Source organism: Dermacentor silvarum, chromosome 2, assembly GCF_013339745.2.
Source record: "Dermacentor silvarum isolate Dsil-2018 chromosome 2, BIME_Dsil_1.4, whole genome shotgun sequence".
Classification (NCBI taxonomy): domain Eukaryota; kingdom Metazoa; phylum Arthropoda; class Arachnida; order Ixodida; family Ixodidae; genus Dermacentor; species Dermacentor silvarum.
In genome coordinates this window covers 225,992,066-226,018,612 of record NC_051155.1, presented here as the reverse complement: position 1 = coordinate 226,018,612, position 26,547 = coordinate 225,992,066, and the positions used below count along the sequence as shown (strand labels likewise).

The window sequence follows — 26,547 nt, the reverse complement described above, 5'->3', positions numbered from 1 at the left end:
TTTATTTGCTGTTGGATTCCACTGGCTAATGCAAGGAAATTGCATATTATGCAAAGTGCTTGCTTCCCCCCCCCCCCCCCTCCCCTGGTAGAGATCCTGGGTGCGCTACTGCCAAGAATACTTTATAATTACCAACAATCTCTTTTCCCAGTGAAAGACAATATGCTGCATGCAGGGACGATTTAGTGAGCTGTCCAAATGACTAAGTTTAACAAGCTCTTGCTTTATCTCTATTGATTTATTATATGTTTTGAATTCCTGAGGATCCTAAAATGTCTGCATTACTAATGCAACACAGAAGCATGTATTTTGGTGCAGCTGTATTCAGTTCATTCTAATTGTTCTCTTTAGATCCTGTATCCACCTGGGTGAACAATGGCTTTTTCATTCTCAAAGTTAAACCAGGAATGATAAAATAATCTGGTGTAACATAAAGCTAGGTATAGGCGACACCGTATGTCAAGCGTGTAAGAATATTGTTGCCACTGGTTTTTGAAAAAATTAACAATTTGCGTGAGACATACTGCTGCAATGTCACTGCCGAAAAATGAATGTATTGTACATATCAAATGCCACCAGATGACATGGCAGTCCAGGTTGAAAAGTGAAGGCGAGGAGCCACCATGTGATGTTACACCTGTATCTAAAACAAAAGACACTTTTATCTGAACAAAGTGAGAAATGAACTTTCTGATCTGATCAATCGAGTGCTTTTTCAAAATCGTAACAGACTGGTTGATGATAAGAACCAACTTTAAGAGGTGTTGTGTCACTCATTTTCTTGGAGTCTGAGAAGGTTACATAACTCGCCTTATATCTTCTATTTTGTTTGTAGTATGCCTGTATTGTAGGGTATAAGTCAGATATTGTTATTCAGTCGGACGCCTTTAAAACAAAGTGCTTGGGGCCGCTGAAATCATCTGTTATACAGGGCACTTTGTTGTAAAGGTCGCCACACAGCTCGCAATAAAATCGGGACAGAATTGTTCTTTCGTTATATAGGTCACAGAGGTGTTCGTTGTACAGGCGTTTGACTATACCTTCCTTTCTAATTGGTAAAAATATTTTTTATTTGCTTAAAAATTCTGTCCATATTTTCTTAATTCATGTACAGTAATAAAATAATTGAATACTTGCACATCCATACTTCTGTGCCAACATATAAATACACTACTGATGTTGAAGGAGAAGCGGCAGGTGGTTATTCTAGCCTGAGCATTCCATTAATAATGACACGTACACATGTTTATCTTTCACTGGTGGCCGCTTTCAACATTGGCTGACAAATGTTAAACGTTATCGCTCGGCGCAGGACGCGCCTGCATTGGAAGCTTCTCGGACGTTATCGATGCTTCTATCCGTCGTCTGTGGTCACCGACGCCCATGTAATCTGATTGTATGAGCGACGCGAATTGTCTAGAACTTTCTGGAAGACACGCGGGCATCAGGGATTAATCTGGAACCTTCGATGACTCAGGTATAAAAGCCGACGCGTTTCGCCGCTGATCAGATTTCGACGATCGCCGACTGTGTTCGCCGCTATCGTTGTGCTTCAAGTGTAACTTGCTTTTGTGGGCACAGGTTCGCCCAATAAAGAATCAGTTTCGTCATTCCCAGTTTTACGACTGTTTGCTTCATCGTCACTACTACGTGACAATAAGCTTTGGCTTTTTATCCCAAGGCATATGATACTGCAGCTTTCCCACATATACTACCCATATCATCATGCAGGCATGGATGCATTCAAATGAGACACAAACTGCATAGCTTGTCCACTTTTAATCTTAACCTCACAAGCAACCAAAGTGAATACACGTATACTTTCTAACCGTTTGACTAGCACGAGCAGTTACTTTATGTTTCGCAGCAGAAAGACCTGTGCCCAAGCACTCATCGTAGAAAAGATAAACCCTAATATCACAATGATTCTACTTCGTGTGTGGCGAACGCCCGCTGCAAGCGAACAGATATCACTACATTGCACAATGTTACAATTTCCAACCGCAATGTGGCAGTTCACATGAAGAGTCATCACAACAAAACATAGTGTACAAAGATACATCACTCATTAAAACAAAGGTAACAACAGTTGGAGTACATTGTCATCCTTGACAAACATGCGTACTCATAACTACATAGCGTACAAAATAACATTATATTATGTGCTGAGTATGTTTATAACAGTATAAAACTTCTTGAACTTACTATAACCGGTGAATATAGATACTAATTTACCATTAATGGGTAGTAGGTTCTTTGATATTTTCAATCAGTAGGCACAAATGGTGTTACTACCAGAACAATACAAGAAAGAGGACATAATCATATTAAACAAAGAAAAAAAAGTGCTTGCAATCAACTCTGTTACCATGGCCATGAACTTGTGAAAGCCTACATACAGGGCTGATTAAAACTGTGAGGTTTTTCACTGTCAAATTTACATAGCCAAAGTACACCGCTCTCTTGTGGTTGTAAGCCTGACATTGACACCACGGATATACTAAAGCAACCAGCTGCCTCGAGCTGCACATGCCAAAATCTTTGCACCAGCACAGTTCAAATTTGTGGCGCTTAAAAAATCATAATAAAGAGAGCAAGTTGTGCACAGGCTTTCGCAACTCAATCCCCCATGCCCATTTCACTCTAAACCATGAGGGGGATAAAGAACCACTATGGCTTTGGGCTTGGTCCATTGGATGACGATACTGAGGAGTATGTTCGGAAGCTGCGCACCACACTAGCCAACTGCTCCGTCCGTGCCGTGAGGTCTGCATCGAACAATGTGTCCACGGCCACTTCCACAGTGCCGTCACCACTGTTGAGTGACCCGCTCTCCTCTGTCGCATCGTACACAACTGGTGGCACAGGCAGCAAATGGTCCGCCGCTGCCTGTCTCTCCTTGAGCGTTGTTCGTGCCTCGAACTCCCTGAGATTCGGCTCACTGAGGCGATAGCTGCTCTGAAGGCTCGGGAACTTGACTGGCAGTGCGGCACTCCTCTTGTCCTCGGGCTCAGCAGCGGCTGTGTTCTGAAAGCTGTCCAGCCCTTTGTCCAGAGAACTGCTCAGCTTCTGCGGGGCAACAGCTGCGCTTGCCTCCACTCCACCTGCTGGCTCCTCCTCACACTTGAAGATGTGCTCCATGTCTTCCCGTTTCGTTGTGGGAGGCGAAAGCACCTCGTCTGATGACCGCTGCTCCCGTGAAGAGCCGATGTTGTTGTTACTTTTTATGGGCATGGCTAAAGGAGAAGCTGGCACTGGTACCGGTGCACTACTTGGCTGGCTATTCCTTCATGAAAAGATTAAATAAGAAACAGCAAGTGACAAGGTTAAAACATGCCGATGACTTACCGATATGGTTGCATGAAGCTAGGACTTTCACTGGACATTATGCATAGGGAACGTATAGCTGCCCACGAAAGATTTTGGAGAGGAACTTGAGGAAAAGATTTTTTCACAGTCTGGGGACACTGGTGGCAACATCAAGACACAACACAACCTCCAGTTAATGTGCTTCAATTTCTAACTGCCCTTCCTGGGTTAGAAAATTCTGCTATTCATACCAACCCTATTAAAAAAAATTTCGTTGGTAGAAAGTAGGTGCACATAACATGAAAGCTGAACTATGTTAAATTTCAACAGATAAAAATTTCACACTACTATATTTGTATGTCGAGTGCACTTGAGATGGTAGTGAGTGACATGCACCTCTAATGACAAGAATAAAATTTAATGACTGTTGCAGTCGAGAGTTAGTACAGTAGAACCTCATTCATATGTTCTGGAAAGAAGTGCGAGAAAAAACATACTAAATGGGAAACACACAATCTGAAGTGACAAAAAAAATTTGGCGGACTCAAATGTAGTTGACATCCACGTAATGTGCGCTGTAAATTTTGCGGCTTATGTTTGCTGCTCCTCAAATTCGGCCTGGGTCAGCAGCTTCTTGATTGACAAGAAGTTTTGACAGGAAGTTTTGACGTGCCCACTTGGCTCGAATCGTTGCCACACGAGACACAACATGGCTGGTGGGGCTCAAGCGACCCGAGACACACCGTCTTAAAACATTATGCAATAGGAATTTCTATTGCATAGTGCTTTAAAATGGTGATGGGAAACTGAACTAAAACCCAGCTGGTGGGCGATGCTGGAATACGATGCCAACAATGCCACCAGAGCGAAACATGATGCTCACTTCGCACTGCCCGCGGCAAGAATGCACGGTGTGTTTAGCTTATCGCCTATTAAAAGCAAACAGTACGCTTCCAATGGTATGCCCCCATGTGCTATGAAACAGATAGGTGAAGAAGCTTATTGCAATAGTGTTGGTGGCGATAGCTGTGAATGCGGCATGCAACAACTTGGGAGGATATTTGCTGGTACCGAAATAGCAAAGTGAGTGCATGCCGGTGTTTTCACATGAGATGGGCGGGCCAGTATTGTGGGAAAGCTGCTTCGGAAGGTGGCTACGGTTCTCGATCACGTGCACCTCGGGGCTTTTCTTGTTTACATGGGATCTAGTGGCCAGGAAATGTATTATACGATCGCAGTTTGGCGATGTACTAAATGTTGGTGCCGAAAAGGTCGTGTTTTTCAGGAACGTATGAACTGGTAAAAAAGAAGTGTAATTGTATTGGGCCATTTTTCATGTTCTTGATTATGAACGTTGGTGGTGGGAAATTGTACTTAAAGGGATAGTATCAAAGAGGTTCTACTGTACATGGACAATATGCATAACATTGCCCTTTTCTGGCAATGACAGCAAATCAGAAAATTTAAAAAAAATCGAACATTTGCCATGGACGATATTCATTCTTTTTTTTATTGGGAAGGTCAGCAGTGCAAAAAAAAAAAAAAACTTAGTGCCCTTCCACTATGTGATGAAGGACGACCAGCGATGCTGTTGTGTGCTCTAAAATGACAAAATTATATATATGTATGGCTATATATATATAGAATTAAAGCATCAAGACAAAGGCACCCTAATACACCTTAATCCTCCTCAATTGACCTTAATCCACCCTAGTCCTTAATCCACCTTGATGCACCCTAATCAACCCTAATCCACCTTCCTCCATCTTAATCCTTCTTCGTCAACCTTAGTCCGCCTTCATCAACCCTAATCCTCCTTATTACGCCTTAAACATAATCCACCTTAATCCTCCTTCAGCAACCTTACTTGGTGGATAGAGTGTGACGTAATGGTCACCCATCCCTGGTTTTGACACTTATGTTAAGGAACCTACATACACAGGCCACTGTGGATTCAATTTTGTCGACGCAAATTATTTCTACACACTCTGTCGACTCACGCACTTTTGGTCAGAACCTAGCCATATACAGCTTCGCTGTAAAAAAGAAAGTTATTCTTACTACTCCATCGACGCACCATCTTGCATGTTCAAGTGAGTGTTTCAGCAAGACTAGAACTGCAGATGACCAACAAATGCGTTCCAAACAGAATAACAAAAAATAAAACAAGCTTTGTGCACATAAGGCATGCACATACACATAAAAAAAAAGATTGTGCAACTTTACATTATACACAGCAAACAGCTGTTATACCTCAGGCTGTAGTGAACTATCAGTTAGCTATGCTACGGTAGTGAAATCAAGAAATTAAAAGGAAAAATTGTCATCCTCCCGTAAGGAGCATGAATTATTCGACAACACAAACACACTTCTTGTGTGCTCCCAGTTGTCGTTTACTTTGGCCTCGCTCTGCGATCTGGTAGCCTCGTGGTTAAGCTCAGATGGTAGAGCAATCGCCTTGGAAAGGCGCTAGTCCCAGGTTCAATCTACAGATCAAACCACTGCAAAGCTTTCTTTCTGACAAACCTGAATAGGTTTCCTTTGTAGCTTCGTAATACTGTTAGGTGGATGACAATCTTTTCATCTATGAATCTTCCTCCACCCTGCGGATATTCGCAGAAATGGTTTGCCGTAGAATTGTTTTTGATGATAAATTTAAACCTACTTATTCAACAATACAGTTGCCTACCGAAAACTTGCACTCTACCTGGGACTGCCAAATAGCCCATCGGGAGTCTGAAATATCAGATTTTCTGGAAAATAAGTGACTTTATTCCATAAGTGGCTAGGCGTCTAAGCTTCATTAATTTCGGTTTCGAGAAGGTGCTGGCAAGATGGCAAGCACTTATGGCCTACCCCACGCCAGCGATGCACCAAACCCCCCCCAAACATACATATCCCTTTTTCAGCTAGGCTCGGTGGCCGAATTAGCACGTCGGTCGTGCAGGCAGAGTCCAAATGAATGTACGGTGTGCTGTAAAGTGTCCAAAATTTCGCCCTTCCACATATACATGAAGTTTATGGGGCCAGTGGCGGTGCCACGAAGCTGTTGCAATTACCAAGCATGTCTGAATTATTGGTCGGAGACTCTATCCACATTTTTTCGTTTCTTTAGCATAACATGAAAAGCAGTAAAACATACTTCAATGTTCTAGATCATGTTAGGATTTATTATTGGTATACGCACCAAAGCAACATGCAGAAAATAGGAAATAAAAGCAAAGTTGCCGAGCTTCAAAGACAAAGCAAAATGACACATAGTGCAGAAAAACATGTTGCATTACTTACTGTTTTATGCTGTAGTAATCATAAAGCCCATAAAGATTGTGCAGGGTTGGCCGCAGGTCTTTGGTGACCATGTTGCAGTGGCACCTCAACTTGGAAAAAAAAAAGAAAAAGAAATAGGCAAGGGAAGGGAAAAAATATTTACAACTGTTTTACCTATATACAGCTCAATATTAATTTAATGAACAAGGATATATTCAAGTAAATCTAAAATGTTCCTTACCAATATCAGCATGTAACAATAATGAATACATGTGTACTCATAATATAGGATATAACAAAGCTAGTTTAGTGCTGTGTTAGAGCGATTTTGCTACAACATGGTCCAACTGTGCTTGAAGCAAAACGATGTGCAGGACACTACACGATTCTGTAGTATTTAAATATAACTTCTAGCTGCCAATCTAAGCTGTAGAAGGCACTGAAAATCACTAAAGGGTATATAGTATGCCAAGTACAACTAAAATGACAGAGAATACAATTCACACGAAAGCAAATGAAGTTCTCATGAGTCTTTCTTTAAACAAGAGAATGGTTGTCAGCCATTGGCGTCCGCTAATTAACATGGTTTTACATCTCAAAGCTGCACAGTGGGCCATCAGGATTGCCTTAACAGACGACAGCTCTGGATTAATTCTGACCAGCTGTGGTTCTTTTAACCTGTAGCGGGCATTGTGTTTAGCAAACCACCAATGAAGAAGAGAGTTTGGGAGGCACTATTGTTTTGAGGCAACAACCACAACAACCACAACAACAATGGCAACACTATCATGAAGTGTCTTGAGTGCTGCTGACGCACGGCTTAATGCTAGCTGCTAGCCTATTAAAATAAAATGTCATTTCCCTTGAACCTAGTGTTCCTACAAGCTGGTGACGCCAGATGCTTCACATATTGCCATCAAGCCTCCCCCTCAAGACCATGGATCTGGCCCCCAACAAAAGTGGAACATCCTCAGTCGCTGTACTCAAGCTTCCCAAATTCCATGTGGACTCTTATTTCACGAACAGGCAATCTCCACAACCTCACACATCAGTTGCTCTGCCCCTATGCCTTCCTCACTAGGGGGACAGCCTCGCAGCTGGCATGGTGCTAACCAGACTGCCGACAAAGAAGAGTGTTCGAGAGGCACTGTCATCTGAACTGCCTTGAGTGATGCTGATGTGTGGCCAGCCGCACATCATACCAGCCGCTAGCCTATATGTTACTCACCTTGGACCTTGTGTTCCTACAAACCTTTAACTTGAACCTGTACTTATGTGCATGAGCAATTTTGCATTCTGCCCCCATAAGAATGCAGCTACTACAGCCAAGAATCGATGCTGCAACTTAGGTCATGTTCAGCAACAGAGAACAATAGCAGCACACTTGCAAGCGCATTTGAATGTAGCACTTTGTCTCTGTCCCTTCCCTTTGCAGCAAACAGAGCTAAACTATACCAAAAGATGTTGTTAAGAGCATCATAAAAACAGCACACACAAAATTTTATTATTCCACCACACAGAAGAGAACCTTTATGAAAACTGCATTTATATTTTACGAAGTGCTAAGAAAGGTTATTTTCAATACAAGGTGCTGGTTTTCATTTAATGTGTGCTGCCAAATTATTGGAAGCAACTGTTCGGTATACATCCATAGCTCAATACAATGAAACCTGCTGATGTAATTTCCGACTGAAATTTCCTTTATCAGTGAGAGCAACAGACACACGCAGAGAATCAGCTATGAAGCTTACATGTGGTTAAACTATGCACAGCACGTGAGGTGCAGTCACAGTGCTTGACAGGTCAGTGTCCTACTACTGGGCATGCAAGGCTTCATTGCAAGGGCCACAAAGATGCATGTGCACTGGCACAATGTCTTCAGTTTAGGCACATAAGTATGCAGAACTGTTACAGCTTCTGCTGGCCACTATATAACAAAGAGAGCATCTAGACAAAAATGAAGGACCATAGGCATGAAAATAACTTCTGTACGTGAGGATGTCATGGATAGCCATATTTATGCCAACATTCTTTAATTTTTATTGCCTGCTTGAAACATGGACAATAAAGCACAAAATGTAGGCTCTAAAAGTTCCGGCAACTTACTGGCCTGCATATGGGGGGCTAAGAGGGCTTTAGGACAAGGTCATCTAATAAAAAATTACTCTATCTAGGTTTTTCTTTTTCAGTTGCTTGCATATATATGTCTTAAATAAGCACTGCTTTCATTGAAGCTTTTCCTAACAGGCCTCAGATTTAAATTTTCAATGCATACAAACCATTAGCGTTTGGACAGTGCACCATGAATGTCAGCAGCATGTCATAAGGTGCTCCTCTATCATCCTCCACTTGCAAGAATCATGTGCCAAAAGGAGCAATTGGCAAACTATGTTTCTCTGGTGTCCTGTTCACGATGTCCCAGAGGAACTTTGCATCAATACAATCTGGAGAGTAGTGCTCCACATTTCATAGCTTACTACATAAGATCACAGATATTCCAGCATCCACATCATTGTCAAAGTTTGCCAAAGCGTTCTTGCCAAAGTTGAAAGCGATGCATAATTATTGATTGCAATGCAAGACCCAACATCCAGAGACATTACTCCAGTTGGCATTCAAGGTTCATTATTTTAAGAAAGAACTTCAACTACAAAAGAGTGGGAAGTAGTGTTGCCTTTCAAAAGAAGTGGTCATACTTTAGCACTACTATTCAGCAACATGCAAGCTAAAATTATGGGTCCTGGCACTATCAGCACCTACTTTGAAGGCAATAATGTGGAGGTGCACTTCTCAGGTTACTACTTATTCCAGGAATTGCCAAGGAGCATTACTGAAACACAGCATCTAGTTCAGTCGATAAGTAGCACTGTCTCACTCTTAGTGCTGCCAGGGGCAAAATTTAAGTGAAGGTATGTTTCTTCTTAATTGACATTGGCCATGAAGCATGTCTGCATGCTGCACAAGTGGTGACTGTCAACAGTCAGTGATAGAGCAACGGATGTGCTGATGGAAGCCAAAACCTACGAGGTCATGGTGTTGCACATAATTTAGCATATCAGATACACTGGTGGTTGCAGTTGGACAAAGACGATAACTCAAAATACTTGGGTTCAATATAAAGAGGCTGAATTGTACAGTTGGCATTAAAAGCTTATGGGGCATGGGTTCCTCGAAAAAACAAAAATTCTGTTCAATTTGGGCACAAAGAATCTAAATCAGTGTGTGAATTTCCTAACTACTTCTTGTCGGTTTGTGTAACATGCTTGTTGTGTCTTCATTTCTTTTATGCATGAACACTTTGTTGTGTTTTTTATGTCACCCACTCCTGCTTACAGCCTCATCTGGAGGCTAGCAATACTGTGTAAATAAGCAAAATCAATGAAACAATGCTTAGCAACATATAATGCTGAAGTATGCAAATCCAAACTGAGATCCTCATTCACAAATCTGAGATGTTCGTTCATGGAAGCATCCCACCTTGTTAAATACCATTTTTGCGAGAGACTGAAGGTCAGAGATATATGAGAGCAAATACCTGGGCAATGTTGCGATTGAGGAGATAGACACCATAGTTGAATGTCATGCGGTTCTTTCCTTTCATATGCAAGGGAAACCTGAAATTTACATAGAAGACAAAAGTGAGCGGGCAAATTACGAAGAAAGCTAAGTGGTGTTCACAAAGCCATAACAGAAAAGGCAGCAAACTGCGGGTATTTCCTTCAGAGTTGAATGTTGATTAAGCACAAGAAGGAATCAAATTTGCTAACAGTAGTGATATTCATGACACCAAACTCGTTTTGAAAATTGAAGCCATACAATGCACAGTATCACACGGTTAAGCCAACATTAAACGAGTTACCTGAAAAATAATTTTGCATTTTTCACTTTGTTTTTACCCTAAAGAGCCCATAACAAATAAGTAATTGTTTTCCACTTAGCTTACTTAGCTAAAACCCCCAAGCAATTCACATGGAAATCAACACCTTCGCTGCATTTCCAAGTGTATTAGGATGCGCACGTGAGAAATTTTAATTTGGTTACCTGTATACAGTTGCTGAACAACAGATGGCACCAACTACACAAAATATAAAATACCAGAGAAGTCATGCCGAAGTGCTACTCTACATACATAACTGGCTTGCTACATCTGGCATGTGCCGGGGTGCCTTTTTGAAATGTCTCACAAATTAAACTGTAATAAGTCATGGTAATAAGTCATGGTAATAAGTCATGGGCACAAGGGAAAAAATAAAGTCGCATTTCAGTAAATTTGGTTGTCTTATGAACAACTTCCAAGAGCTTCTGACAAGTAAATGCACCAGTCAGTGCTATCACATGCAAAGTCCAACCGACAGGAATTCAGCAAACAACCCAGTATCAAATAGATAAGAATGGCGGCAGCTCACTCGCGATCTATGTCCGTGAAGTGCTCGATGAGGTTGTCCCGCACAGAAGACATAGATCCGCAGTGGATAAGGGGATAGCGGAGTGGCACGTCCAAGAAGTGAGACATCATTAGCAGTGTGTGTGTGACGTAGCCAAGGGCAACCGAAATGGTCTGATCATCCCGATCTGTGCCGGAAGATAAAAGAAAAAACATAGCCACATGCAATGTCACTGTTACTTATCCCTTAACTCCTCACAGTATGGCTCAATAGGTGAGAAATTTAAGTGCTATACGTGCACAAAGAATACAGTGGAATGGCTATTGCCTTTGCAACAGTAGGCACTCTACCATGCTTCAAGATCAAAAGGAACCAGCCATGATCAATGCTCCGCGTGTGATATGTCGGCAAGATGCATAGAATGTTTGAGAATGTGTAGTTGGGACCACAATCAAAACTATGCAGTAGAACATTGTGTGGGCATTTGTGGTGTTACTGCCAAGCCACTATATGAATCTGCTGTAATTTTCTCAGTGCTTTTATGGCTAGGTATTGATAATGGGAGCATTTCTACCACTACAAAGTATTGAAGCACCCATTAGTGCTACAAAAGCTCTAAAATTAAAAATTAAATTATGGAGCTTGAAGTGCCATAACGACGATATGATTACGAGGCACGTTGTAGTGGAGAAATCCGGATTAATTTTGATCACCTGGGGATCTTTAACGTGCACCCAATGCACGGTACACAGGCATTTTTGCATTGTAGCCCCATGGAAATGCGGCCGCCACGGCCTCGGGCTTAGCAGCGCAACATCAAAGCCACTACACCACCACGGATGGTTATGAACGTCTTATCCAACCGCCTAGCTGCAACACCAGTAAGCATATGGTGGCCCGCACATATTTGAAAAGGACTGTATAAAAAGAGCTTTCTTGCTGGGTCAATTGGCTCGCATGTAGGAAAGACATAGAAGTATGAATTGGGTTCATACAGAAAGAAAGTTTCAGACAGAGTGTACATATCTAAAGCAGAGAATCTGACGGAACCATGCATGATCATGAAGAACCATGACAAAAAAAGGAAACAAAGACTCACGACCAAGGAGCAAAAAAAATTTGAGAGAGAATAATGCCATGTTTAAAAACTCTTTCACTTTGGTGTTTTCGTCCCCTTTTGTCACTGCCTGTGTCTGATACTCACAGGACTAGCATCTGTGGGGCCTCTAAAGAAGAAAACAAAGATATGCTCCAAAATATATTTTACTACTAACTTAAAGGGACACTAAAGAGAAAAGTGCTTTCAGCTGTGTTAGTCCACAATTCCAAGAAAGCCACTCTTACCGTGAGAAGACACTTGGTAAGCCAAAAAAGACGCAAGAACAAAAGAGTGGTGGTGACTCCGTATGGAAATTTCCGAATCAGTTCATCGTGACATCAGAGACCGTGATGTCGTTTGCTCGGGCTTAGTTAAATCTTTATCGGTAAAAATGGATTACGTGGTATTCTAAAGGAGCCAAATTCAGAGCTTAAGAAGTTTCAAAGATTTTAATGAACCGCAATAGCCGAAATGCGAAAAAATACTTTGTGATTCGTGATGTCACGCTGATGCACCGGCCTTAGGGAGTCAGCGCAAAAATGAGAATGTTAAACTCTGACTGTCAATTTTTCCTTGTAATAATAAATCTATTACTATAAAATCAACGAAAGTAGAGTTCTTCAAGAATAATTTATGAATGTGAACTGATTCATTCTCTTTAGTGTCTCTTTACTGCTGCACAAACACATACTGAAGGTTATCACGATGATCTTTACAAGAAAGCGCAGTAAATTGAAAACTTTGCATCAGAAAACAAAATATCTTCAACACTTACCACTAAAATCCTCACTATTAGGAAGATGAACAAAGCAGATAGTGTAGCCCTTTCCTTCCGGAAGCTAGAAGACATTAAAATAAGGTATTAAATGGTACAGAAGGGAAAGTTCTCACATTAGAACTTGCATGACTTCATCCACTCACATCTCGCTCTTCGCGGAGAACATAAGCTCTAATGTTGTAAGTCACACCATCACCACAGTGTTCTCTTTTCAGGAGTAAATATAAAATGCAGCATGAAATAAGAAAAGATGCAATGCTCCACCTGTGAAGATGGTACAAAACTTGAAAATCATCGGTGATCAATTACCGGAACCATGATAGTTTACTTTTAGGCCAAGGTTAAGTGTAAAAGTAGGTAATATGCCATATATTTCCATCACTTAACTAGGCCAATGTAGTTTTTTCCCTTGCATTATTTTCTTCCAAGTGAAATAACTTTACCTCTGAGTAATTAAATGAATGAGTGAAGTAGCACTTAGCATAATTATTCTCTCATTGAGAAAACTCATTAATGACAAGTGCCATGAGGACATGACTCATCATGCTAGCAGGTGAATGCTGCAAGATTAAACACAACTGCTTTCGTGGAGCTTGTTTCCTGGGCTGTTCTGGTAATGTGCGACTTATGCCAACATTCCCACGTTACTGACCAACATACAGTGTGGCCAATGTACAGACATCACAAAGTGGTAAAGGGAACAGCTCAAACTCGTTCTATTTCAGCATACAAGGCTGATCAGCAAACAGTACTGATACTGCCCTCGTCAACTAGCAAACACAATATATCACAACAAAACAAGAGCAAGGACAAAGTGCTGCTTCTTCAAACAAGTCACTCGCAAAAACAGATCCGAGCGCTTCCACAACGTTTTCCACATGAGACAGAACAAGTCACGAGGGTTCCACCCAACTGAGCCACCCTCATAGAGGGCTACTAATCAAGCACAGGAGATGACTCGATATCATTGAAATGAAACTTCACCGTGCTCTGTAACACATAAATGTGAAGAACACCTTGCAACAACTGGTCGAGGTGGGTCATTTTTGTCACCAGCCCATGACAGCTGAAGCAAGTGGCAGTCTCTTTATTAGTAAAGAAAATGCCTGTTGTACCTGGCTTAGTCTGCTACATTGCAAGTAGCACTGCAACACATTCCTACTTTCACCAGAAGGCATAGAACTTACAGACACCACTGGATAGATAAAGGCCAGCTCAGTAATGAGCTCCTTCTGTCTGAACAGCAACCGTGAGGAAGTCTTGAGCAGGCTCTCCCGGACTTCGAAGTAGTGCCTCCGCCTTTCCACCAGCAAGTTCCGTTTCTCCACAAGTTCAGCTGCCATGCTTGCCAGTTGCTTCTCTGCCCATGAGAAGAGACGCAGTGTATTGATCATACATTAGCTAGGTGTTGCTTTACAGTGAACAAAATCTATATACTCCACGTGACACTAGAAAGCAACATACTTCATGAATGAGACGACGGCAAGAATCGTTGGTTGTGTTTTCGTTCGCATTAAATAAGCCCAAAACTTGGAAAGCTGGCTTGCATCCTCAAGGTATGCAGCGCGGTACCACTACTTCTTTTCATATTACAAGGAGTAACTTTATGCTGTAACTAATTCTCTCAAATACCTGCAATACATAGTACTTCAACACTGTTACAGCTCGTAAAGTATAGCTACTCATAAGTCAGTTTATAAAGCAGCATAAGCATACACCCAAAGACACACCACTAACTTTTTATTTAAAACACATGCATGGGCAAGATAAGAATACTACATTTAAAGGGTTAACTAGTTTAAGTTCCAGCAACTTAGCATCTTTTGAATATAACAGCTCATTCCTAATACTTTCTATGAGTAGTGCAGGGACTAGCCACAAAATACACCATCATTTTCTCCATGCGGGTGTGTGTGTTGTCAAGCGTAAATTGGATATCTTACACTGTCTCATTCTTTTTTTAAAAGAAATTTCATAGTTACAAAGAAATGCCAAGACGGAAGGAAGAAAAAGAGCAAGTATGACATGGGAGCACTAAATAAAACAGGAGCAATTATAATTTTTCAACACCAGCATGTACCAGCTAAACCACCAATGCACTATTGTTAAGAGATCATATGTGTGAGATTTGTGCAATAGTTGGGAAATACATTTCTCAGCTGGCTGCACAAGCTTCACAAGCCCCTCACTGATTTAAGACAAGCTCCCGACTGTGCTATTCTTAAGGAGGACTAACTGCGCGTCTTATTGGCCCTGCATAATCTCTCGATTGAGTCTGTGCTACAAAAAGGATGACTACATAAGAAGAAAGAACCACTCGTATTCTTCTCTGTTCTGATTCCTTCATGTACTTTATTGCCAATTACTAACCTGAAAAATTATCCTGATTATATTATGTAAAAAACAATAACTAAGCTCCAGTCAGGCAAGCTTAATTGTAGAGGAAATGCACAACCATTTTTCTATAGAAGAAATGTTTATGACACTTAAAAGGCTTATTTGATACCGATCATAGAATCAGACACCATGGTCACACAAAATTGATATTTAGAAGAAAAGAAAAAGTAATGTTAGCTGTATCAACACGTGCCCAATTCTGATGCTGCTGCAGCTGAGTTGCAGATTTGATTATAGTACATGCATTTCACTAGACTGCTGCCAGTTTGAACCATGAATTTTTATTTTTTTATTCAACTTCCAGCTTAAAATGCAGAAAGTGACACAGCACCCATGTATGTCCTATATTTATTTATTTATTTTTATTTATTTATTTATTAATACTGTCGATCCCATCAGGGATCATAACAGAAGGGCATGTACATAGTTGTCTTACAATATTACGATAACAATTAATACAATATTTAGTTTACATACAATATATTGACAATTAGCAAAGACAAACAGTAAGGTTGGCAGAAATAACAAAGCAAATAAATCGTATTAAAAAATGAACGAGGAGTACAAAAAAAAGGGAGACAATTGTCAAAGGTGAACGAAATCGTAGCATTAATTACAACATATACATTGCATATGCTTTGGAATAGCAAGAGGTAATGAAATAGGATAACAATTATAAGCGGTAAAGAATGGTAGTTAGTAATAACAGAATAATACAAGGCAAAAAACTTTATAATAAACAACTGGTAAAGAGGTAAAAGTTAGCATAAATAAACAAAGGAACTCAGCTATGACAAAGTACAAGGTATTAATATTAGGTTTACACAAGAGGTGATAATCTATAAATAAATTGGAATATTATATACAATAAAATAGAATAAAATGGCACAGAAATGAATGGTAACACATGTAGGTCAGAATTGTGAAGCATGCAATTTGTTTTCGACTAATGTTAAAAAAGCAGATAAGGTTGGGCTGTTTGTAATGGTAGGGTCCAGCTTGTTCCATTCACGCGTCATTAAAGGAAAAAAGGAATGCTTATGACTTTCCGTATGAATTGGGTGTTCGTTTAATGTTAGAGTGTGTTTATGTCGGGTGGGTCGGGTTTGTGTTGTGGATAAGTATTTTGAGCTGTCTATTTTTATTTCGTTATGAATAAGTTGGTACATCATTTTAAACCGCGCAAGCTTTGCTCGGTTTTGTAAGGTAAGAATACCGGCCTGTTTTAGCAATTCCGTGGGTGAGTCTGTTAACTTATATTTATTGTAAATACATCTTAGTGCCTTCCTTTGAACTGCTTCCAGTTTGTTAATGAGTTCTTTAGTGAAAGGAAACCAAACGACATTAGCATATTCTAATACTGATCTCACAAATGTGTTATATGCTAGTAGCTTTGTGTTTGGGGGTGCTAGTCTGAGACGTCTGTTTAGAAAGAACAATTTTTTTTTGTGCGGTCGAGGTAACGTTGTTAACATGGCGTTCCCATCTAAAGTCGTGTGTTAATGTCAAGCCAAGGTACTTGTACTCCTTCACTGTGTTAAGTGTGGCGTTATTTATAGTGTAGTTGAATTATGATCTGTGTTTTTTCCTCGTAATTGATAGTGTAGCCGATTTCTTAATGTTCAAAGTCATTTGCCATTCGTTACACCATTTGTGTACTAATGATAAAGCGTCATTCAAAGCTAGATGATCCTTATACGAATTAATTACCTGATACAGAACACAATCGTCAGCAAAAAGTTTAACATTGACAGAAATATTAAATGGCAGGTCATTAATGTATATAAGAAATAAAACTGGAGCGAGAACACTTCCTTGTGGAACGCCGGATATGACCCTTCTTTTAATTGAATGTTGCTGATTTACTTCTACAAATTGTGTGCGATTAGTAAGATAGTCTTTGATCCAATCGAGAATAGGTCCTTTTCCCAAGGTAAGTTCGAGTTTATAAATTAATTACTTATGTGTTACGCGATCGAAAGCTTTTGAAAAATCTAGAAAGATTAGGTCTATTTGTTTCTGTTGATCAATGCTTGATGATACATCGTGAACAAGCTCAATGAGTTGAGTGACCGTGGAAACTCCTCTGCGAAAACCATGCTGACAAGCTGTTAGTATGTGTTCCTGTTCAAGATGTTTGGTTATGTGCTTTAATATAATGTGTTCCAGTAGTTTACAGACTGTAGATGTTAGTGAGATTGGCCTGAAGTTAGAGGGTTCTGTTTTGCTTCCTGATTTATGGATTGGTTTTATTTTAGATGTTTTCCAATCCTTAGGGAGGGCGCCTGAGGACAGTGATTTGTTAAAAATTATTAATAAGTACTTGGCCATCCAGCTAGCGTATCTGCGAAGGAATGCATTTGGTATACTATCAGGTCCAGGTGATTTCTTTGGGTCTAAGTTCAGTAGTAGGTTAAGTATGCCTGTTTCGGTTAGTGTAAGTGGCTCTAGTGGCTCATTTCTAGTAGATCCTGCTTGTGATATTGTGCCGTCGTCCTCTGTGAAAACGGAGCAGAAGTAGTCGTTAAGCACGCTAGCAGAGTTTCTGTTTTCTTCAATTGAGGCTCCATTATCGTTACGATTCTTTGGGTTAATGTAGTTCCAAAACTTGGTTGGAGCAGTTTTCAAAAAGTTTGTCAATGTATTAGTGAAGTAGAACTGTTTGGCTGTCTTAATTTTTGATTTCATACATTGGATAGCTGTGCTGAGATCGTGATGCGTGAACTTGAATGGTTTAGTTTTCAGCAATTTTCGCATTCGGCTTACTTTACGTTTGGCATGAATAACGTTGCGAGTTATCCATGGATTACGCTTACCACGTTTCTTTCTTCTAGTTGGTATGTAATTGGTTATGCAGTGAGATATAATCACTTTAAATGCGAGCCACAAGGTTTCCATGTCCGTACTTTTTGAAGTGAAAGTTGCAGGAATGAGTCGTATTCATTATTCAGGTAATCAAGTATACTAGTGTCGTTAGCTTTGCTGTAGTCAGGGTATGCGACAATTTGCTGAGGAATAACGGTGTCATGAAGTGGTATAGTGCAAAAGGTGATCTTGTGATCAGAAATGCCATCTAGTAAACTTAATTTAGTTTCTTCTTTTATAAAGTGGTTGCTGAGGAATATTAAATCTAGTATGGAACAGCTGGATCCCTGTACACGTGTAGGTTCAGTTACAATTTGAGTGAGGTTGAACGATAACATAAAATCAAATAATACATCAGCACAGGGTGAATAATGCTGCATTGTCTGCCAGTTCACTTCGGGAACATTAAAATCACCTGCGATTATTAATCTCGACCCTGATGCATATTGCTCCGTGTATTCATGCAACCGACGCAATGTGTCGAGGCCGGAAGAAGGACTGCGATAAACGCAGCCCACGACTACAGTGCGACACGCGAAACACAGCTTACAAAAGATAGCCTCAACGTCTGCAACATCGGGTAACACTGAAAACGGGATTCCCTTCTTTACTAGAATGGCCACGCCTCCGCCTCGTGTCGTCTGGTCTTTCTGGATGATGGCGTAGTTGGGAGGGGCTATCTCAACATCTTTAATATCAGCTGTTAGCCAAGTTTCTGTTAGCGTTAGAAAGTCTGGTTCATATGTAAGAAGGAAGGCTTCAAGTGAATCAGTTTTTTTCAATATGCTGCGGGCGTTTATGTTCAAAAAGGATAAGTGGGATATCAAGTTCGGCGGGAACGCAGGCTTCGAGGGCCGCGTTGCTGGTTTTTTGGATCAGGATTGACGGAACCAGATTTCAAAGGCGCTATGCTATTATTTTCCTCATCCCAGTAGAACATATCAAACATATGAAAGGAAGGAAAAGAATTTAATAGCAAGCAAGCACACGGACATGCATTACTACACTCTTGCAATGTTGAGCAGGTCACATTTACCATTCTGCAAACTATACACATGAGGATAAAGACTGTCCTAGGAAGAGGTAAAAACATTAGAGCTACAACAGTGCAATACAGCTTGCATTTGTGGCATTAGATTAACATGATAATAATAATAAAAAAAAAAAAAGAAAATGAGGCACCTTTGTCAGCTAGTTCCTGTGCCTTGACCTGGCAGGCTACTCGTTCCTTTTCTAGCTGCCGAGAACGCTCTTCAATGACTTCTTTCAGCAGACCTATTCGAAGGCGCACCTTTTCCTGTTCAGCAAGACGCCCGTGCAGCTGCAGTCGCTGCTGAAGTCGCTTCTCAATAGCTCTGCGAACACGTGATACTGATGCCTGCGTCTGCTTGATAGCTCTCTCAGTCATCATCATCCTGGAATGTTCAAACAAAGAAAATTCTAGCTGTATGCAAGTGCATTACACTTCAATTAATTCAACAGCAGTTCATGCACAGCAGTTCATGCACAGTTCTCCTTTAACTCAACCATGCTTGGAAGCCCTGGATAGCATCCACGCTCTTCTATAATACTTCAATAAAAATAATAATAGACATTATTTCAAACTACAAATGTTCACTATTAAATGATTTAAGCTTAAGTAACTTAATCACCTAATAGTAGAACTCAAACATTACTGACTGCACCAGAAGCACAAAATCAAAGCAAATGTGGGAACATTGTCAAAATGCTTCAGGAAATGTGGCCACGCTGCAACATGAAAGTGTGCATTAATGTTCAATGACCTTCACAAATACAAAGCCACCACCGCCATGTAAGAAATATATCTATATTGTGGACAGAGCTGCAGTCAGTGTTAAGTCAAGAATGCAGGGAAGGCTTCTCTCAAGCAAGTGTGTTGCATCTGCAATTTATGAGGCCCAACGTACGGTACACAGGTGTTCTTGCATTCCCCCCCCCCATCGAAATGCAGCCACTAAGGCCACGATTTGATCCTGTGACCTCAGACTTAGCAGTGTAACACTGAAGCCACCACGGCGGGTACTTCAAGAAATAGTTCCCTTACATTTAAATGTCACAGGCACAAAGAAGAAGTGTGCTCTCTGTTGCTGTTCAGCAACAATGAGCACACCATGGTCATGTACTGCATGCAGAAATAACCTAACTCTTTAAATGTGTGTGTGTGGGGGGGGAAACAGCTCACCACCCAAACAAGCTGTTTGAAAAGGGGATTGGGAGAATGATTTCACTGGCCTTGAGCAGAGAGCATTTGCTCACCAACACCCTCTGCCTAGATAAAAATACTGAATGGATTAATTAAATCGTTCGCAGACCTATCATGAGGAAAGCTCCCCCAGCAGGGCAAGGGGCTTCGTGGCAAGAAAATGTTATAGGAAAGTGAAGGCGTAGAGACATGGATACAAAGGATAAGGAAAAAAGAGACAAGGTTATTTGCTGTCTCATACATACATGTCCCCGTTGAGGGATAGTTTCCTCTGCATTCTTGACCTGCCACTGACTATAGGGCTAAGCATGGAACGCTTATTATATTAGCATAGCTTAATGGCAATCGATGTCATCATTTTTATGTAGCGACTGCTTGCAAGCACCAATGGGGAACATTACTATAAGGCGACAATTATCAAGTAGTACTTGATTTGATTCATGTTTCAAACAAGCCCTTTATGTTGAACATAGCTCAAAGAAATTTTGCATATGTCCCCGAGTTGAGCTTTTGGCAGTCGACTGTTCCCATTTTATATTTGGAAGCATCAGATATATTCAAATAAAGAGCGCTTGAGGAGTGTGTGTGTGCAACACACACGATTATGTTAATTAGTAGCTAATCCAATGCAGTCACTGGCATTTAAGACATGGTCCTGAAAAAGATTGTGAGGTTTGACATTGACATTCTGAAGCTGCACGATGATGCTGCAACGGAGTGCTCTGGATTAATTTCGACCATTTGGGGTTCTTTAACATACGCCCAAATCAAATTAGATAAGTATTCTTGTGTTTTGCCTCCATCAAAATGCAGCCACCCTGGCTGACAATTGACTCTGCGATCTCACACTCAGCAGCAGAACGCCATGGCTAATGAGCCACCACTGTGACTGAGATGATTATACAGACGTGTGTGTCTTTAGTGCTTCCCGCCGCATATTGGCATTTTGGGATGGCTACGAATACAAGTCACTCACCGCTTCAAGCTGTTGACTGAGCAGGAATTCCTGATCACAGTTGGGTCTGAGTAAAGAACTTCATACAAGTTGTGCCCTGAAAGGTCATTCTTTGGTCCCTGCTGAAACAAGGAGCAGGAAACAATTTTGAACTGTCAGCGCCATCAACGGCTGCCATGAAAAAATGCACAAAGGACAACGTAAACATAGACTTTTGTTAATGAGCCCCAAAACAAGTAATCAGCAGTCCTGATCAGTCTTCGTAGTTGATGAATTCAAAAGGCTAATCATTTTTGCCAACTCTATAAACAATCAAATAGCATATTTGCTGGAAGAAAGATTAGCTTTCAAAAGGCTGCAACAGGTTTGGACCACATTAAGTTGACTTGCAGAGACCTGGAAGTCCTTTCTATGGTTAGTTACATTCTCGGAGCAACGTGCTAACCTATGAAATAATGGTAGATCTAGGAAAGAAAGAAGAAAAATATCAAGGAAGAAAAAAGATAAAGAAATTAAGTTCCCACTTTCTTGACTACGTCAAGATCCCTCTCAAGTATAATTGAATGTGACTACCAAATAAGGTTGCACACACAGTGTAGAAGGAACAATGGACAAAGACTGAATTTGCTTGTTTGTCCTTATCACAAGGCAGACTGAAGCACTTTTGCTTTCTCTTAGAGAAACTGTGTACTATACCTGCACAATAGTGTTTGCAGCTCCATATACGCCCTCTGGCATAGGCAAAAAGAAGTGTGTTTGGAAGAAACTTCCGGCCATCTTTAGGCACCTTTCAAAAAGGAAAAGAAATACCAGGTTCAGGTAATGCAAACCATGCTAAGAAAAGTCATTGTTTTGATCAGGAATCCGATAAAAGACGTATATGCTTGACAGTGCTATCAGTCCCCTTTGTCACCAATATAACTTCTAATGTTGCAGCTAAATAAAAGATCACAGCACCAATAAGGAAATGAACAGTTACTCAAGAACAGTGTGAATACTGCAAGTAAGCCAAAAAAATTTCTAGACATGCTGACGAAAAGAATACTGTCACATTAAGATGTGCACAGATTTGCTGTAATGGTGTAGTCACTGCAGGAGAACTTTTTGCTTTTTGTCCTTGTCACTTGTGCTACGCCTATGCACAAGTTTCACATGGTGCAAAAGTATGAATATCAATGGCAAAGGCCACTGCTAAGCATAATTGCATAACTGCTACACGAACCAAAAGCAAAGAACAAGGTTGATGCTGAGCTTGACTTGTGGCTCAGGCTGTCTTTCATTCAACCTGTCGTTGATTCCTTCATTTTTGGTATGGAACACCATTTTTATACAGTGATAAATACCATGTCGAGCCTTTCAACTACGACACATGCAGTTGCATATAATGCATGTTTACGAAGTTGCAACAAAAAGTTGGTCCCTGAATGAACTGCAGCCATGTCAAAGGCTTGAGACATTGTTAAACTACTAGCGTTAAAAGGCATGGGGCGGGAATGAGAACCATACAGGTCATGATACTATAGTCCGGAACAACTTAAGACAGGAGAGGCCCCGCCCAGATGTCCGAAGCGCAGCAGTCGATTTCCTCCGCGACTAAAGAAATAGTAGCGCTGATGCGACTCGCCCCGGCTGAGCCGCGGGCTGCCATGTTCTCCGTCGGCGGGGACACCGGCCGTCCGGCTCATGATGCAAGTCTTTAGTGCGCACCCATTGGTGGAGGCTCGTATGCATCCGCCTTTGAAGGGGCAAATGCCGCTGCCTTCTAAAGTTGTACCCGACTATAGTCACGTCCTGTGTGCTTCTCGTCCCCACGTAAGTGCTAGTTAACTCTGTCTCAAGTCTGGAATATGCACCAACTAGCCCAACTTTCTTCTCTAATCATGTTAAAGGGCCTGTGAATATTAAGTTTGTGAGTGACTGAGATGAGCAATTATTATAGCCACTGAATAGCCGTTTTTATCTGTGGCCATGACATTTACTCTTGAAAAAAAGAACACTCTATGACTACCTGTTCCCCAAGGAAGGACAGTCCATGAAGATTGACATCCCATTCTATCAAACAAGTGACACACGAGTCATTCTTTTTGGTCAGCCAAACTCGCACCACCAGGGCTGCATCGTGTCCCAACAAGTCAAGGAAGCAAATGACCTTTCATCCACACTTCATAAATTATGAAGCCATGCAGATGACTATCTAAGTTTGAGACGCATATGCTGATGACATGTGCAAGCTAAGACAGAACAGTGTCTAGAAGTCATTGTAAGATGCACAAACCTAACTACTGTGATGGTCAGATATACTACTGGAGCTATAGGAGATATACAAGAACAAGATGAACAAGTCAAATGCCACTGCAAAATGGTTCTACTCGGCAGGGATAACAGGTATGCTAAAACCGTGTCGTTACTTTCCTCCCATAATGATTTCTAAGCTGCTATATCATGGTAGCACGGTTTTTGTAATTTGCCTAAAGGCTTATCTGTGCTGCTTTCCAACTACTTACACCAACGTTCCTGCATGTTATGCTGAATTCTGACAATAAAATCTAAAGACACTGCAGGGAAGTACACTGTTTACTGCTCTACTTAGTGTGCTGTGCTTACCACTCCTGATGGAAATATTTCTGCTCATATCTACCCACTGCTGGTGGCCGAGATATGGGCACAGCTGTATCTCCGTCTATATCTATGGTACTTGTGAGTGCTGTCAGCGCTGCTTATGTGGACTATGTTGCCATGAAAACACAGTGGTCATGTCAGAGCCTCAGAACACTGCCGAAATTGTGGGTGGTGCTCTAAGAAATGAGTGCACCGGAAAGATGAGTATCTGCCAGACTACATATATGCATAGTCATCTGTGGGTGCAGGTATGTTGCGCCTGAACACAATACTGACAATCCCAAGGCACTCAATCTGTTTGGATGAAATGATGCACTGTCAGATAATGAAAACAAGTGGCAGATATCACTTGCGAAATGCCTTCCCAGTCAAAGTAAGCAATGTAATGAACAACTTGTTAGTTCTTCCATGTTCCCAGCTACTGTCCTTTTTTTTTATTGCTCTATGAAAAATACATCAAGTTTCTACAGAGCACCACCACATAGACATGAAGTCCACAGGCACACAAACTATAAGTCACGAAGAGCAGGAATGAAATGCAGCAATCTGTACAGTTGAGCCGATTGTTTTTATAACATTCAGTGGTATGCTTGCATTGCTTGCATGGACTTTCACTGAAAATTTCCAGGGTGGTGAGGGCAACATTACAAGTGGTAGTGATTACAAGAGGGGGCGCATATATTGAGCTTCATTTACCATAAAATGTGTTTTGCAATGTAAGCACGTGTTGCACAAAATGTTTCCTTGAACCTTTACGATTCGAAGCTGCTTGAAAATCCAGTTATGCTGTTTGCTCCCCACCTCTTCCTCAGAAATTCCACGGGAAGTCCACTGGAGCATCCAACAAGTTCGCTCACAAATTGTGCTTAAATTTTTTTTTGACAGTGACAAATTGGACACTACTCTAAGTTGGCTATGACATTTTGGTTACTGCAAGCAGAAAAATAAAAGAAACATTTGATATCTTTGCCCCCCTTAGTAGTTTACGCTAAAAAGGTTCAACAACTGGAATTAACAACACAGACACTTGCACAGCGATGTTAAGTAAATGGGTTTAGAATACAATTAGCGCTACTGGTAAGCAGACAGCACCGCAGGAGGCCACCATGTGCCCTACATAAATTTGCACAAAAACTCTTTTCATCAAGGTAAAAAGGCTGCTTTAATTACACATCAGAACATCAACCAACACATGAAGCCTTATTTGCTGGAAAAGCTTCCGAGCAAGAGTGATAATTCTAGAACCTTTCCAACCTACAAGTTTCATTTCAGTAAAACCACTCCATGTAGTGGATTTTGGCATGATTCCTTTGATTCATCATAAACCCTGTATCCCTTGGCCTATTACATTGTGCACATTATAGATCATATATTTAAGCTTACATAAACAGAAATTTCAAAGTAGTCTGCAAAAACTTCACAGAACTGACCTGCTTGTATCACACCACATGAAATTACTCGGTCTTGTACTCAATTGCTGAGGAATATTCACAAAGCCTCAAAAGTTGCTTAAGCCCTCCTGTGCCAAATGTAATTTGATGGTTAATTCATTATACAATATAAAAGACCAAAGGAATGCAGTAAACATATCTGTCAAAAGGATACATTTGGAAGTACTGTTCCGCAGGCTATTGAACTTTGCCATCTGCAGCTGCTGCCACATCGGATTCTGCAGGAGAAGAAGAGTAAAGAATGCATCGTCTTGTCTATGGTAAACACTAAATGTAGTGTTTCCTGTCAATTGCAACGTCAGTGGACATGCGAAATCCACTTACCAAATTATTCTCGCACACTTCACTGGTGTAAATGGCTGAAACCAACAGAACAAAGCTTTAGTTAAAATGACAAATGCCTCACGTTTCTCCGTATACTTAGAAAACAGCACCACACAGTTTAGGAAGCATGGTGCATCGCTCACCGGAGTCATCGCGGTTTAGGTGAATTGTGTAGAAAAGACCAAAATACTCCGTCTCAGGATATTTCAGGTGATACAACGTTTCGCGCATATATTGCTGTCAAGTGCCTCAGTCGTCTCTGTAGAAGAAGAAAGCGGATGCTTAAAATCAGTATTCGAGGATACACAACAACGAGTGTATTGTTAAAACGCTGGCTACTAAGGCGAAAACGGGGACTAATAAAAACGCAGACCTACGGCTGCGACAGCCGGTGGAGTTGTAGCCTACAGAGAACGAAACAAAACACAATAACACGCGAACGAACCGTTACCTGATTGCTCAGCAAAGGAATGTGCCTCCTGCGTATTCGTGTGTCGAAAGCGTAGTCAGTCAATTCCATCCTGGTCCGTTTGCGATGCCCCAGTTACACATCTCCATACACCAAAGGGAAGTGTAAACAGCGGGCGTATACACGGCCAATGGCACTTTCCCGTTGAACGCAAGATCAAAAGCACACGCCGCAGGACGGCAAACGTTGTTCAAGACACACGTCAATTCCCGCTTTTACGCGGTACGCTTTGTCGTATGTTCAGTGGAAAGACTAGCAGTCAATATTTCTAAAAACATTCCTAATCGTGACTTCAACCCCGCACAGCAAGGACGGCAAGGATGCCAAACAGAGCACACCTCCATGCAGAGCGGAACCGGAAGTTACAAGCGTGGCAAACAGCTACTATGCAGCTACGATACGGCT

General features: G+C 41.1%; 1 protein-coding gene across 1 annotated transcript; it reads right to left on the bottom strand.

Moving 5' to 3' along the window:
- Nucleotides 1–1,763: 1,763 nt before the first annotated feature.
- LOC119442784 (UV radiation resistance-associated protein-like) lies at nucleotides 1,764–26,547 on the bottom strand. The gene is given in 16 exon segments (XM_037707806.2): nucleotides 1,764–3,286; nucleotides 6,598–6,686; nucleotides 10,112–10,190; nucleotides 10,983–11,148; nucleotides 12,836–12,899; nucleotides 14,026–14,198; nucleotides 19,283–19,515; nucleotides 21,301–21,398; nucleotides 21,976–22,017; nucleotides 22,019–22,066; nucleotides 23,288–23,391; nucleotides 25,504–25,567; nucleotides 25,674–25,708; nucleotides 25,817–25,871; nucleotides 25,873–25,932; nucleotides 26,125–26,547. Coding segments are annotated over 16 exon segments (1,995 nt in total). The 5' UTR covers nucleotides 26,194–26,547; the 3' UTR covers nucleotides 1,764–2,670.